General features: G+C 39.3%; 1 protein-coding gene across 2 annotated transcripts in view; it reads left to right on the forward strand.

Moving 5' to 3' along the window:
* Positions 1-2,726, forward strand: part of DARS2 (aspartyl-tRNA synthetase 2, mitochondrial) — a 29,994-nt gene extending 27,268 nt beyond the window's left edge. For both annotated transcript variants that reach the window (XM_046683823.1, XM_046683822.1), the window contains 2 exons: positions 420-495; positions 1,276-2,726. In XM_046683823.1, the coding sequence (XP_046539779.1) occupies positions 420-495; positions 1,276-1,490 (291 nt within the window). In that variant the 3' untranslated portion in view covers positions 1,491-2,726. The remainder of the gene's footprint in view (positions 1-419; positions 496-1,275) is intronic.
* Positions 2,727-12,925: the final 10,199 nt, after the last annotated feature.

The following is a 12,925-nucleotide window of genomic DNA, read 5'->3' on the forward strand; positions in this document are numbered from 1 at the left end:
TTTTGTGGGGTTAACTAACAGGTGTGAGGTGGGATGGAAGAACAGTTTCTGAGAGCAGGATTGGAGAACTCAAAACAGCGGCATTTGGCACCGCTGCCTTCTAATGGCGTTCTCTCCCCTTGGCCCCTGTGACAGGGCAGTTTCCTGCTTCTCCTCCTGCTTTTCTGAGCCCACACCTCGGTGCCCTTGGTTGGTCTTACTCCGTTTGCATTATCAGTATAATAACAGCTGCACTTACTGAGCACCAGGCATCTCTCAGCATGTTTTAATATCCGTGACTTGTCATATTCTCTTACTAAACTGTAAACCTCCTAAGGTATTTTTTTTATTTCTATTTTCCCTTTAGCACCCAAGCATACTGTGTGGCACTTAGTGGACATTCAGTGTGTATTTAAACTGAGTTATCTTTTGAATTTCAGGAAGATGTGAAATTGCTTTCCCATCTGCTCCAGGCTTTAGATTATGGGGCTCCCCCTCACGGAGGAATTGCCTTAGGTAAAACATCTGTCTTTTTACAAGCTGATTTCATTCCATAGCCCCATGTCTTGAATTTGGGCTCTCAGCTTACAGGGCGTGGGTGGAGGAGTAAAGAAAGTAGGGGGCAAGCCCAAGAGTTCTACAAGAATTTGTGTTTTCATTTCAATGATATATTTTTAAAATATATTCTACCAGTTATAAAGATAAAACTTGGCTGATAATTTGCATTTGAAATATTTTGTAATAAAATAAAACTGCTACGTCTTAAGTCAATGTTGCTCAAATCCCTGGGGGCTCACAGACACTTTCATAGGAGTCTGGAAAGCACTGCTCCATAGTACTCGGCTTGTGTGAAAGTAGGAATGTTCACTGCCCTTCTGGTGGCCATGATTGCTCACCTTGCTTGTTTTATCAAGCAAGGAAGAGTGTGTGAAATTCTAGGAAACTCACCTAGATTATAGGCCCTCAAAAACAGGGGCCTCCTTCTGTGTTCTTGGAGTGCCCTGCACAGCACCTAATTGTGTTCAACCTTTAGTAAGCCCTTGCTAAGGACTTATTAATTGCTGTGACTATTAATCCCAGGAGCATGTGAATATTAGTTCTGAGCCTTTTTCTAGAAGGAGATAGAAAAGAACCTCTCAAACAAACAAAAGTTCCCTAAAAAGGCAAGGAACTATGCTTAGCCGCAACTTGTTAAAGATTCTTATTTAAAAATTCTCTACAACCTTTACAGAAAAACTAAGTCACTCCCAACCTTAGATTACATTCTTTTCTTTTAACTTTGTATTTTACTCACAGGGTTAGACAGACTGATATGTCTTGTCACCGGAGCACCAAGCATCAGAGATGTCATAGCCTTCCCGAAATCCTTCCGGGGGTACGACCTCATGAGCAATGCCCCAGATTCTATCCCTCCTGAGGAACTGAAGCCCTATCATATCCAGGTCTCCTGGCCAGTGGACTCAGAAGCAGAAAAGAGCTCATTGGATCATCCACACCATCCAGAAAGTTGAGCTTTAGAGTTTTGTTCTCTTTGTTTCCCCAAGGCTAAAATCTGATCCTGAGTTCTGCCACAGATCTGACAATCAGGCCTTTAGGAGGAAGGAATCCAGGCAACATTCTTCACCACAATGAAGAAACAGATAGAAGGTATCCAATTTTGAGTTGATAACATGCATTATTAGGATTTTTTTGTTTGGGACTCTTTTGAAGTTTCTTTTTACTTGGAGAAGTGTGAAAGATGGCTCTTTGTTGGAGTAATATAATGGCTTAGTGTTTTCTAATCATGTTTTTCATACCCAGACAGTAGATTATTCGCCTCGGACAGAGGTAATCAAATCATGTGTGAAATATGGGAAAATGCTTGCCTAATTAGGTTGGTCAGTTGATGGAGGGGTCAGTTCAACCAGCCTCATCAAGAGAATCCTACAAATTAAGCTACATAGTGACATTTCAATTATCAACATGATACAGTGAGAAGAAACATGATATAATGCAAAAAAAATCACTGAAGTGAAAGTCACATAATCTTAGTCAGTGTTTCACCTTGAGCAAGTTACACAGACCTCTCCTAGCCTCCCTTCCCACCAGTGTGAAATCGAACAGTGCTTGCCCTGCCTGCCCCACAGAGCTCTTGTTGCCAGAATCAGAGGAGATGATGTATGTGGAAGATAGTGTGAGTGAAAATGCTTTGAAAACCTATAAAGCATTCCACAAATGTAAGATAATGATATTGTCCATCTGTAAACAGATACAGATATAAGTATTTTATAGTTTAACATGAAACAAAACTGTATCTATTGGGGAAAAAACAGTAATTTTATGAATCAGTATTGTTTATATTTCTACTCTTAAAAGTAATCGTTAATCCCTGAACACTTTCCCTCATCGTAAGTAATTCAAAATATTAATTGACCTTAGACCAACCTCAATGTATAAAAAAGTGAACACTGAAGCTCTGGTATCTAAAAAGAGTGAACTCTAGCTCACTATAATTTTCTTGTACATTCTGTTGACACAAAAGCTTATAATTAATTAATAATTATAAAATGGGAACAAGGCCTCGATCAATGAAATTGTTCTTTTCTACTTTATCTTCACATTTGCCTTGACATTCTTTAGATTTATAATTTATAAGCACCAAGTATCAGTCTTATGCCCCTGCCTGTTTTTCTAGTGCTGTAAGCAATGTGATGCTGTAATCTTTCTCTGTTTGAAAATAAAATCCATCTCACTTCAGGTTCAATTTGTGATGCTTGTGAGTGTGAATGTCCTTCACTTCAGCAGTAAGCTGATTCGCCTTTAGGTGGGGCTTTTCCCTAAAGTTTATCCTTTAACACAATCTCTCCCCATTTGTGGGTGTATCCTGGAGCCAGAAAATCCTTGCTGGCAGGGTTCTCATGGTGAGAAATGGTGTCCAACTCCCTACCATTTGTCAGTGGAGAGAATCTCTAGAAATGCTCTTTATTGGGTAGGGAAATGCAGTTTTACATCTATTTATCCCACATGGACATTACCTAATTTCTAAGTACAATAAATTCACTCTTCACTGTGTAGAGCCTAATTCTAACCAGAATATTGTCTTTCTATGCTGGAATGAGAGTTATAGAAGACACCCAAAATCTGGAGAATATTTTCTAGGTTATAAATACTAAAGGTCCCATGTCCCCAGAAATCAGACAATCCTGTGTTGGCATCTCAGAGACCTAATCACTTTGGATATCACTCAGCTTTTCTTTAGTCCTGTCAGAAAAAAAAAAAAAAATGCTTATTCTGAAATCCAAGGAGTTATCACTATTTTAGACCTTCATCCTTGAGGTGGGGTGAAATTTTAAATTAAATATTTTCTTAAAAATTACTTATTGATAAACTACTTATTGATAAAGTTGAAAACAATACAGCCAGGATTTTGGAATGCATGAACTAATTGTAAACTGGAAGCCAAGTTTGTTTTGAATCCCATCTCCCCAGCCTCAGAGGGAATTTAGATTTATCCTATGTTGCAAGTTTTAAGAACAAGGTAAGCCATTGCCAGCTACAGCACTGATAGTTACTATTAGCTTCAAGAGAGCTTTGTCTTCCAAACAGTTTCTCCTTGTTGGGAAGAGATATGTCAGATGATGAGTCTGACAGGATTGTTTTATGCTCTTGGGCTCTTGGGTTGAATAAAACAATGCATCTATACAGCCGCTCTTTTTCCAGAATCCCCCTCTGAAGAACCAGAACTGTCGGTGACGCTGACCACATTCCTTGCTGCTGATTTTTTGTTAAGCATAACTCATCCTAAACATTCTGCCTTAAGGGTACTTTTTTCTTATTTCAAGGAAATTGAGTTACTTTGTAACACAAGACATAACCAGGTACATCATAAAAATATTAGATGGGATATCTATCTAACAATTGCATATGTAAGTCATGCAATAAGTGCACATCTGAGTCAGTCTTCTGTATGTAAGACAATGGACTTAGGAGAAAGAACCTATATGAGTTGGACATATCTCAGTTTAATTCCTGGCTTTACCACTCTCTAATTATGCAACCTTTCCCCTGTCATTTAACCTCTCTAGGCTCCCATTTCTTCACCTAAGAATAGCAGTTCTCAAACTTTTTGATCTCAGGACCACTAACACTCTTTAAAAATTATTGAGGACCCCAAAGGGCTCTCTTAGGAATTAAAATTTCTTAAATATTTATTAATTCACTTTAAGATAATAATCTGTTACATGTTAACACAAGTAACATTTTTATTTTAAAAATAATTATTTTCCAAAACAAAAAGTAGTAAGAAGAATGACATTGTTTTACATTTCTGCAAATCTTTTTGATGTCTGGCTTAATAGAAGACACTGGATTCTCTTATCTGCTTCTGCATTCCATCTGTTGTGATATGTTGTTTTGGTTGAAATATATGAAGAAAATCGGGCCTCACACAAATTTGAAGTTAGAAAAGTGAGGATTATTTTAATAGCCTACTCTGATAATTATGGATATTCTTCTCTGATACTACACTGAAACTTGACAAGTTCCTCAAAGGTTAGTTGCAATGTGGACTCTGAAATCATATTGATAAACTTTTCTAAAGTCCATTGGTCTATCTTGTATGTTGAATACAACTTTTATGCATGATCTTGTAATACCACCCATTGATCATTTGGAAAATACTGGTTCACTGCAAATCTTTCAAATGTTGATGCATTTCATTATACAGTATCTAAAAAATCACATTCATTATCACCACTGGTCTTATCACAAGTCTTTAAGTAATGGGGCAAAAAGTCTTCTCTGAGTAGTAACAGCCACAAGCTGGCACTTAACAAGTTTGAACACTTTCCAAGCTGAGATTCAAAGTGTTCCTAGGTATATAAAAGCAAATGTAAAATTGTCTCTAGATGAAAACACCTTAAACCAAATCCTCAAAGAATTTCTAAGGATAAAGTTCCAAGGAACATAATCTCACAATAAAAAAAAAAATCACAAAACACACAAGGAAACAAGCTACATTGTCAGACATTATCAGCAGACACAACAGACAGAATCAGATTTACTAATATTTCATGTATTGGAGTAGAGTCTGACAATAAGCAAAGTATATATGATATTTATAGAAATAAAAGAGAGGGCCAGCCCCATAGCCTAGCGGTTAAGTTCAGCACGCTCCGCTTCGGCGGCCCAGGTTCAGTCCCCAGGCATAGACCTATACCACTCATTGGCGGCCAGCACGTACAAAATAGAGGAAGATTGGCACAGATGTTAGCTCAGGGCAAATCTTCCTCAGAAAAATAAAATAAAAGAATCCAACCTGTAAGGAATAAAAACTAATAAAAATGATGAAGCAAATTTGGCAAAAAATAAAGAGCAAAATAAAACTTATAGAAATAATATAATCATTGAAATTAAAATTCAATGCATGATTTAAAAAAACATCACTGATAAAAGAATTAATGAACTGAAAGATGAACCTGAAGGAATTACTCAGAAGGCAGCACAGAGACAGAGATGGAAAATACAAAAGAGCTTGAAAAATTTGAGGGATAGAGTAAGAAGGACTAACTATGTCTAATTAGAATGCCAAAATGAAACAATAGAAGAAAAAGGGGACAGGAATTGTTCAAAATAATAATGATTGAGAATTTAATAATTGATGAAAGAAACTGAGGAAAGCAAACAAATTGCAAGCACTATAAATTATTTTTAAATTCACACCTTGATTACAGAACTCCAACACCAAAGAGACAACCTTGAAGGCAGCCAGAGAGAAAAGACAGGAAATGTACAAGTATTCCAAGAGCTGACTTCTCAATAGTAACAATGGGAAGAAGAACACAGTGGAATACTGTCTTCAAAGTGCTCAGAGAAAATAGCTCTCAGCCTGGAGTTATATGCCCGTGTATAATCTTCAGTAATTTCAGACATTTTGGATAAACAAAAACTGATAAAGTTTACAACTAATAGATCTTCTATAAGGAGATTTCTAAAGGTTGTGCTTTAGAAAGAAGGCAAACTAATCCACAAATAGGGTGGCCAGATTTAGCAAATAAAAACAGAGGAAGCCCAGGGGCCAGCCCGGTGGTGCAGCGGTTAAGTTCACACGTTCCACTTCGATGGCTCGGCGTTTGCCAGTTCAGATCCCAGGTGGGGACCTACGGACTGCTTGTCAAGCCATGCTGTGGCAGGTGTTGCACATATAAAGTAGAGGAAGATGGGCATAGATGTTAGCTCAGAGCCAGTCTTCCTCAGCAAAAAGAGGAAGATTGGCAGGAGATGTTAGCTCAGGGCTAATCTTCCTCAAAAAAAAAAAAAAATTAATAAAATAGAGGAAGTCCAGTTAAAATGGAATTTCAGCTAAGCAACAAATAATTTAGCATAAGTATGTCCCAAATATTGCAAATGTTGCATGGGATGTACTTACACTAAAAAAATGTATTTGTTGTTTATCTGAAATTCAATTTTAACCGGGTGTCTTATATTTTATCCAGCAGCCCTATCCATATGGGAGAGTTAAAGATGGGAGAAGGAATGATTAGGAAAGAAAATAGTAAATTTATCACTGAATGTAAACAAACATTGGCAGTATTAATTATATCTAAGTTGTGGGATAAAAAATAAACAAGATAGAACTAAAATACTGAACACAATGGTAAATGAATCCAGGGAAGGTGTCAAAGTTAAAGCTTTCTAAGGTTCTTGTACTTTTAAGGAGGAAAGTAAAGATGTTCATTATTTTAGACTTTAAATATTCATATTAAAATGGCTGAGGTAGGGGGCTGGCCCTGTGGCCAAGTGGTTAAGTCCGCGCGCTCCGCTGCAGGTGGCCCAGTATTTCGTTGGTTCAAATCCTGGGCGCGGACATGGCACTGCTCATCAAACCACACTGAGGCAGTGTCCCACATGCCACAACTAGGAGGACCCACAACAAAGAATATATATATCACATCAAACCACACTGAGGCAGTGTCCCACGTGCCACAACTAGAAGGACCCACAACAAAGAATATACGACTATGTACCAGGGGGCTTTGGGGAGAAAAAGGAAAAATTTAAAATCTTTGAAAAAACAAAAACAAAAACAAACAAACAAAAATGGCTGAGGTGACTACTAAACCATAAAATTAAAGTGCATAACTTACAAAGAAAAGAATTTAAAAAAACAATAAGAAACAATTCAAAACAATGAAAAACAATTCAAAAGAAGGCAAGAATATAACAAAAGAAACAATGAAAGAAAGGAAAGGAAGGGAGAGAGAAAGAGAAGAAAAGACAGGAAAAAAGGAACAGAAAAAGTGAGATACCATATTTATGGATTGGAAGATGCAATGTAGATGTCAGTTCTTCCCAAATTGTTATATAGATTAAATTCAATTCCAATCTCCAGAGAAAAAAATACATCTTGTATTGTTTACTTTATACTATGTTGTTAGTGCCATCGAGTAGATTCCGACTCCTAGTGACCCTGTGTACAGCAGAACGGAACCCTGCCCGGTCTTTTTGCACCATCCTCTCACCTTCCAGCACTATATCAGACAACGCTCTGATGCTATTCATAGGGTCCTATTCATAGTGGCCAGGTCCTTCTTCCTAGTCTGACTTAGTCTGGAAGCTCTGCTGAAACCTGTCCACCATGGGTGACCCTGCTAGTATTTGAAATACCAGTGCCATAGCTTTCAGCAACACGCAGCCACCACAGTATGACAAATGACAGATATATAAAATTCTAGAAACGAGCTAATTTATAGTAACAAAGTGTTGATGAGGGGCCGGCCCCGTGGCCAAGTGGTTAAGTTCGCATGCTCTCGTTCGGCGGCCCAGGGTTTTGCCAGTTCGAATCCTAGGCGCGGACATGGCACCACTCCTCAAGCCATGCTGAGGCGGCATCCCACATGCCACACCTAAAGGACCCACAACTAAAAGTACACAACTATGTACCAGGGGACTTTGGGGAGAAAAAGGAAAAATAAAATCTTAAAAAAAAAAAAGTTGATGAGTAGTTGCCTGGAGACAGGGGAGTTGGGAAAGAGTAATGGATTACAAAAGTTCAGAAGGAAACATTTTTTTATTTTTGCTCAGGAAGATTGGCCCTGAGCTAACATTTGTTGGCAATCATCCTCTTTTTACTTGAGGAAGATTGTGGCTGAGCTAACATCTGCACCAATCTTCCTCTATTTTATGTGGGATGCTGCCACAGCATGGCTTGATGAGTGGTGCTAGGTCTGCACCCAGGATCCAAACCCGCAAACCTTGGGCCACCGAAGCAGAGCACACAACTTAACACCTACACCACCCAGCCAGCCCCAGAAGGAAACTTTTGGATGTATTCATTATCATGATTGTGGCGATGGTATCACAGATGTATATATGTATGTTAGAACTTGGCAAATTATACACTTCAAATATGTTCAGTTTCTTGCATGTCAGTCATATTATAACGTTGTAAAGAATAATTTTTAAAACTATACAAAATATTAACTTCAATTTAGATCCCAACAGGGCTTCTTTCTTTTTTTAGGGGGTAGAGGGGACGTGACAAGTTGACTGTAAAATTTCTGTGGAAAAGCAAAGATCCAAAAGTAGCCAGACACTGCTGTCTGTACCTGGGGAAGAACAAGGTGAAGAAATATTTTCACTTGATGCCAAGAAGTACAATGAAGTTATATTGATTAACAGGTATTGGTGCAGGGACAGACCTGTCAGTCAATGGAGCAAATTAGAGAGCCCAGAAACAGGCCTTTGTATACATGGAAACTCCATTTCTGAGATGGTGAATACTTGGGACACATTATACAAATTTTAAGTCTCTTGCTTAGTCAAATAGTGGTTTAAAGGTTGAGTCTAGAATCCATGGCTTATAATTCCAGTGTGCCTGAGACTATACAGAAAGTCAACGGCAGAAGCCTCATTGCTAGACCTGGCCTTAATTGTTCCATATCTAAGGGGGCGGAGTTTGACCACTTATCAGCCTTGAATTCAGTGTCTATAAGAAAGATAAGACCAAAGTAAAGCAAGATATGAAAAACTTCAAATTACCTTCACAGAACAATACATTTCTTTAGGGGCCTTTTTCTCACTGTTATCAGAAACATTCATCTTTTGCCATCTGTGTCTAAGAGGTGTCTGTCTTTTCCACCATGCTACCCAATACCTACACCATAAACATGAATAAGGCCATAGTGCATTAGCATTGAAATCACAAGTGAGCTTGGAAATAGTAAAAAGAAAAATCTTTTGTTCTGCCTTACGCAGTGTCTCAGGTCTTTTCCTCAGGGCTGTGAGGACCAAATAAGATGTCATATATGGAAGTAACTAGTACAGTCCCTGACATATGTCCCTGACATAAAGGAAGCGCCATATAAAGGTAGCTATTATTAGGGTGTAACATTCCTTTGTCCAGACATTATTCTGAAGTCGTCTTGTAAACACCTAATTGTCCTGCTTTATGATGAGAGCAAGAAAGTGAGTCTGGAGAGACTTATTTGTCTCAACTATCTGTCAGCTCTACCTTCAAAATCAATCCTGCATCTGACACTTTCCACCCCTCCAGGCTCCCACCCTGTTTCACGTGACCATCTTCTGATGCCTACATTACACCAAAAGCTTCCTAACAATCTTGCTGACATTCCAGATCACATCACTTCTCTGCTCAAAACCCTGCAGTGGTTTCCCATCTCAGAGAACAGTCCTCACAGTGGCCTCCCAAGCTCTCCATAACCTGCCACTTGCTACTTCCTGACCACCTCCTCCCGCGCTCCTCCTCTCTCCCTCCGCTCCCTCTACAGTGGCGTCCTTGCTTTTCCTGGTGTTGACCAGTGTGACCACATGTCCAGGCCTTTGCCCTAGCTTTCCCCTAGCAATTTTTCTCTAGATAATTGCATTGTTCACTCCCTAATATCCTCAAGTCTTTGCTCAAATGCTTCCTTTTTAGTGAAGATTTCCCTGACAACCACATTTGAAAGAGCCCTGCCCCCCACCAGCACCCTCTGCCTGCCTTTCTCAGCTTTATTTTTCCTCTCTGGCACTTACCACGTTATCTGATACTCTATGTTTTACTTACTTATTTTGTCTGCCCCACTAGAATGTCAGCTCCAGGAGGGCAGGGCTTTTGTCTGTATTCTCTGTAGTATCTATTCCCAGCATCTGAGAGACTACTTGGTACATAATAGGTGCTCCATAAGCATGTTTTGGGTGAATTATTAAATGGATAGTTGACCCATACATGCCAAGCTCTGGGTTAGGAGCTGGGGGTGAGGGGTGGGTCTGGCATGGAGATGAATAAATTGTGGTCCCCGTCCTGGAGAGGCTTTTAGCGTCACAGGGGAGACTGACACATAAACAGATCATATTTGAGATGATGCAGTAAATTGTTAGATGAAGCCAGGCAGAGAAGCCCTGAGACCAGCCTAACCAATAGGGAAGACCTCCTAAAGCAGATACTCCCTCAAATGTCGGCAGCTTGTTGCTGATGGTAGCTTAATTCTTAGCAAGCATTGACCTTTCTTTCAGTTTTTAACTAAAATGGCTTGGGACGAATAGATCACTTAAAAGTTAAACAGGAGTCCAATCTCAGCTTTATCGTCTATATGGCACAGAACACCAACACTTTCCCTAGTTTTACATCTGGAAGAAGAGGGAGGAAGGAAGCATGCAATATATCATTTCTAAGCCCAGGGATTTTCAAGAGCATGAGGATATCTTTAAAATACCTAAATGTACAGCTTTATAAAAGTTGAAAAAGTCAATTTATGTATTTTAAGAGCTGTGACATTTGAAGGATAAACAAGCACTGATTTTGAATCATGGAACCCAACTTTCCAGCTTGAGAATATGGAAATCCCTTATTTTTTTTTTAAAGATTGGCACCTAAGCTAAAATCTGTCCCCTTTCTTTTTTTTTCCCTTCTCCCCACCCCCCCCCCCCCAGTACATAGTTGTATATATTTTTAGTTGTGGATCCTTCTAATTGTGGCATATGGGATGCCACCTCAACATGGCCTGATGAGTGGTGCCATGTCTGCACCCAGGATCCGAACTGGCGAAACCCCAGGCCGCCAAAGTGTAGCACACGAACTCAATCACTCGGCCACAGGGCCAGACCCTGGAAATCCTTCCTTAATGTGTTTGGCAGGACATACTGTAAATGAAACAGATCATGACTAAACTAGAATTGCCATTTGTTGACTTTCTAGTGGGGTTGGGGTCAACTAATGGGTTATTTCCATTTTCTTCAATGAAAATAATTTACCTGGGATCTCACTTAGTAAATGGGTATAATTTTTCATGAATATATATAATTTTCAAATAAATGAGGAGGATATTGGAATTATAAACCTGGGAATCAGTGATTCACACTAAAGATAGCAGGGTATAACAGCAACCTACACATTCCATTCTCCCACGCCACCCCCAGTGCTCGAGCAGTGTGTGAGATTATATATAGAATTACAGGTTCCTAGGATTGGAAGGCATCCTCGAGATTGAGTAGTCCAACTTCCCACTCAGTGCCAGAGTCTTAAGGTCACAATGGGTTTTTGTTGTTTTTTTAAATCAGCTCAGTTCCACCATTGGATAACACTGAGTTTGTACTCCATAAAGCCTCCAAGTTTTTCCGAAACAATCCTCGGTCAAGCCAGCTTTCCCCCCATCCTGAAGACACCGTTGGGGCTTTTCAGACAGAAAGAGAAGACTTCAATATTCCTGACTGTAGTGTTTCATTTAGTGCTTTTGGTCCTTTCTTCCAGTCCCCAAAGATAATTATTCTTCAATGTTCTAATTCTGTCAATTAGGAATGAGATAGGCTCTTGTATATTTGGTCTCTGCCACTTACCACCTGTGTGGGCTCGGGTAACTTTCTTATCCTCTGAGCCTATTTACCCATAAAATGGAGGCTAATTCCTAACTTGCTATCATTAAAAGGATGAACTAAAACACACACTCAGCATGTAGTAAGCCTTCAAAAACGAGCTATTATTTTTCTTTTTCATTCGTTTATGGCCCTTCAGATTTGTTTCATTAGCCATGACTGTGGACAGTTTTCAACCAGGCAGTCACCCAAGCCATAGACCTTCATGATAGGAGGTACTTCGCTGCCTATTTCGTTGAAATAGAATTTTCCCCGTTTCACATTCAGGATATCTTATCCTCAGTCTTTCGGTACCTGGTCAATCTCCACAACTTCTCAAAGACTATCTTATCACATCTACAGTTATTTCAGTAAATACAGAGTATAACAGGCTTGTTAATACTGCAACAAACAGAACAGACCAAATCCCTTCCATGGAGTTTTACCTCTTAGAAAGGGGAAAATGAGTCAACATGTAACACCAAGTAGTGGGGGTAGTATGAAGAATAAAAGGCTAAGAGACCTCGAGTCGGGTGCAGGTGGTTCCGTCTCACATAGGGCCTCAGAGCCCGGGGGAGACATTTGAGTAAGCACCAGGCACTGAAAGGTATTTTACCTTTCCTGCAGAGAAAGAGCAAGCATGAAAAGCCTGAAGAAACCTCAAAAGTATGGCATGTCCATGTGGCTAGAGCTAACAGATCTTGAAACATACTATTCCCTCATACCCTGAACACATTAGAACTCACTTCTACCAACAGATGGTTTATTTTGGAGAAAAGGAGTGACCGTTTTTATCCATTCAGATTTGCAATGTTCACAATTCTTAAGCTATCAAAAGCATTAAAGTCCTAGGAAAAACAGTAACTCAAAAGCTCCTACCCACTTTCAAGGGCTAATTAGTGAGCTTAAATTTGATTAGGAAGTATTTAATATTTAGGCTTTGGGATGTTGCCAGAAGCCAGAGCTATTTCCTTCAGGAATTTTGGGAGTAATTAACTGGCAACCCACTGGTTTACTAATCTTACTATCCTCATTAACTTGACCTAAGTACATGCCCCAGAATTTTATTTGCATAACTAGTACTCCTAAACACCGATTTTCTAACACAAGGATACTTCTA

This window comes from Equus quagga, chromosome 13, assembly GCF_021613505.1.
Source record: "Equus quagga isolate Etosha38 chromosome 13, UCLA_HA_Equagga_1.0, whole genome shotgun sequence".
Classification (NCBI taxonomy): domain Eukaryota; kingdom Metazoa; phylum Chordata; class Mammalia; order Perissodactyla; family Equidae; genus Equus; species Equus quagga.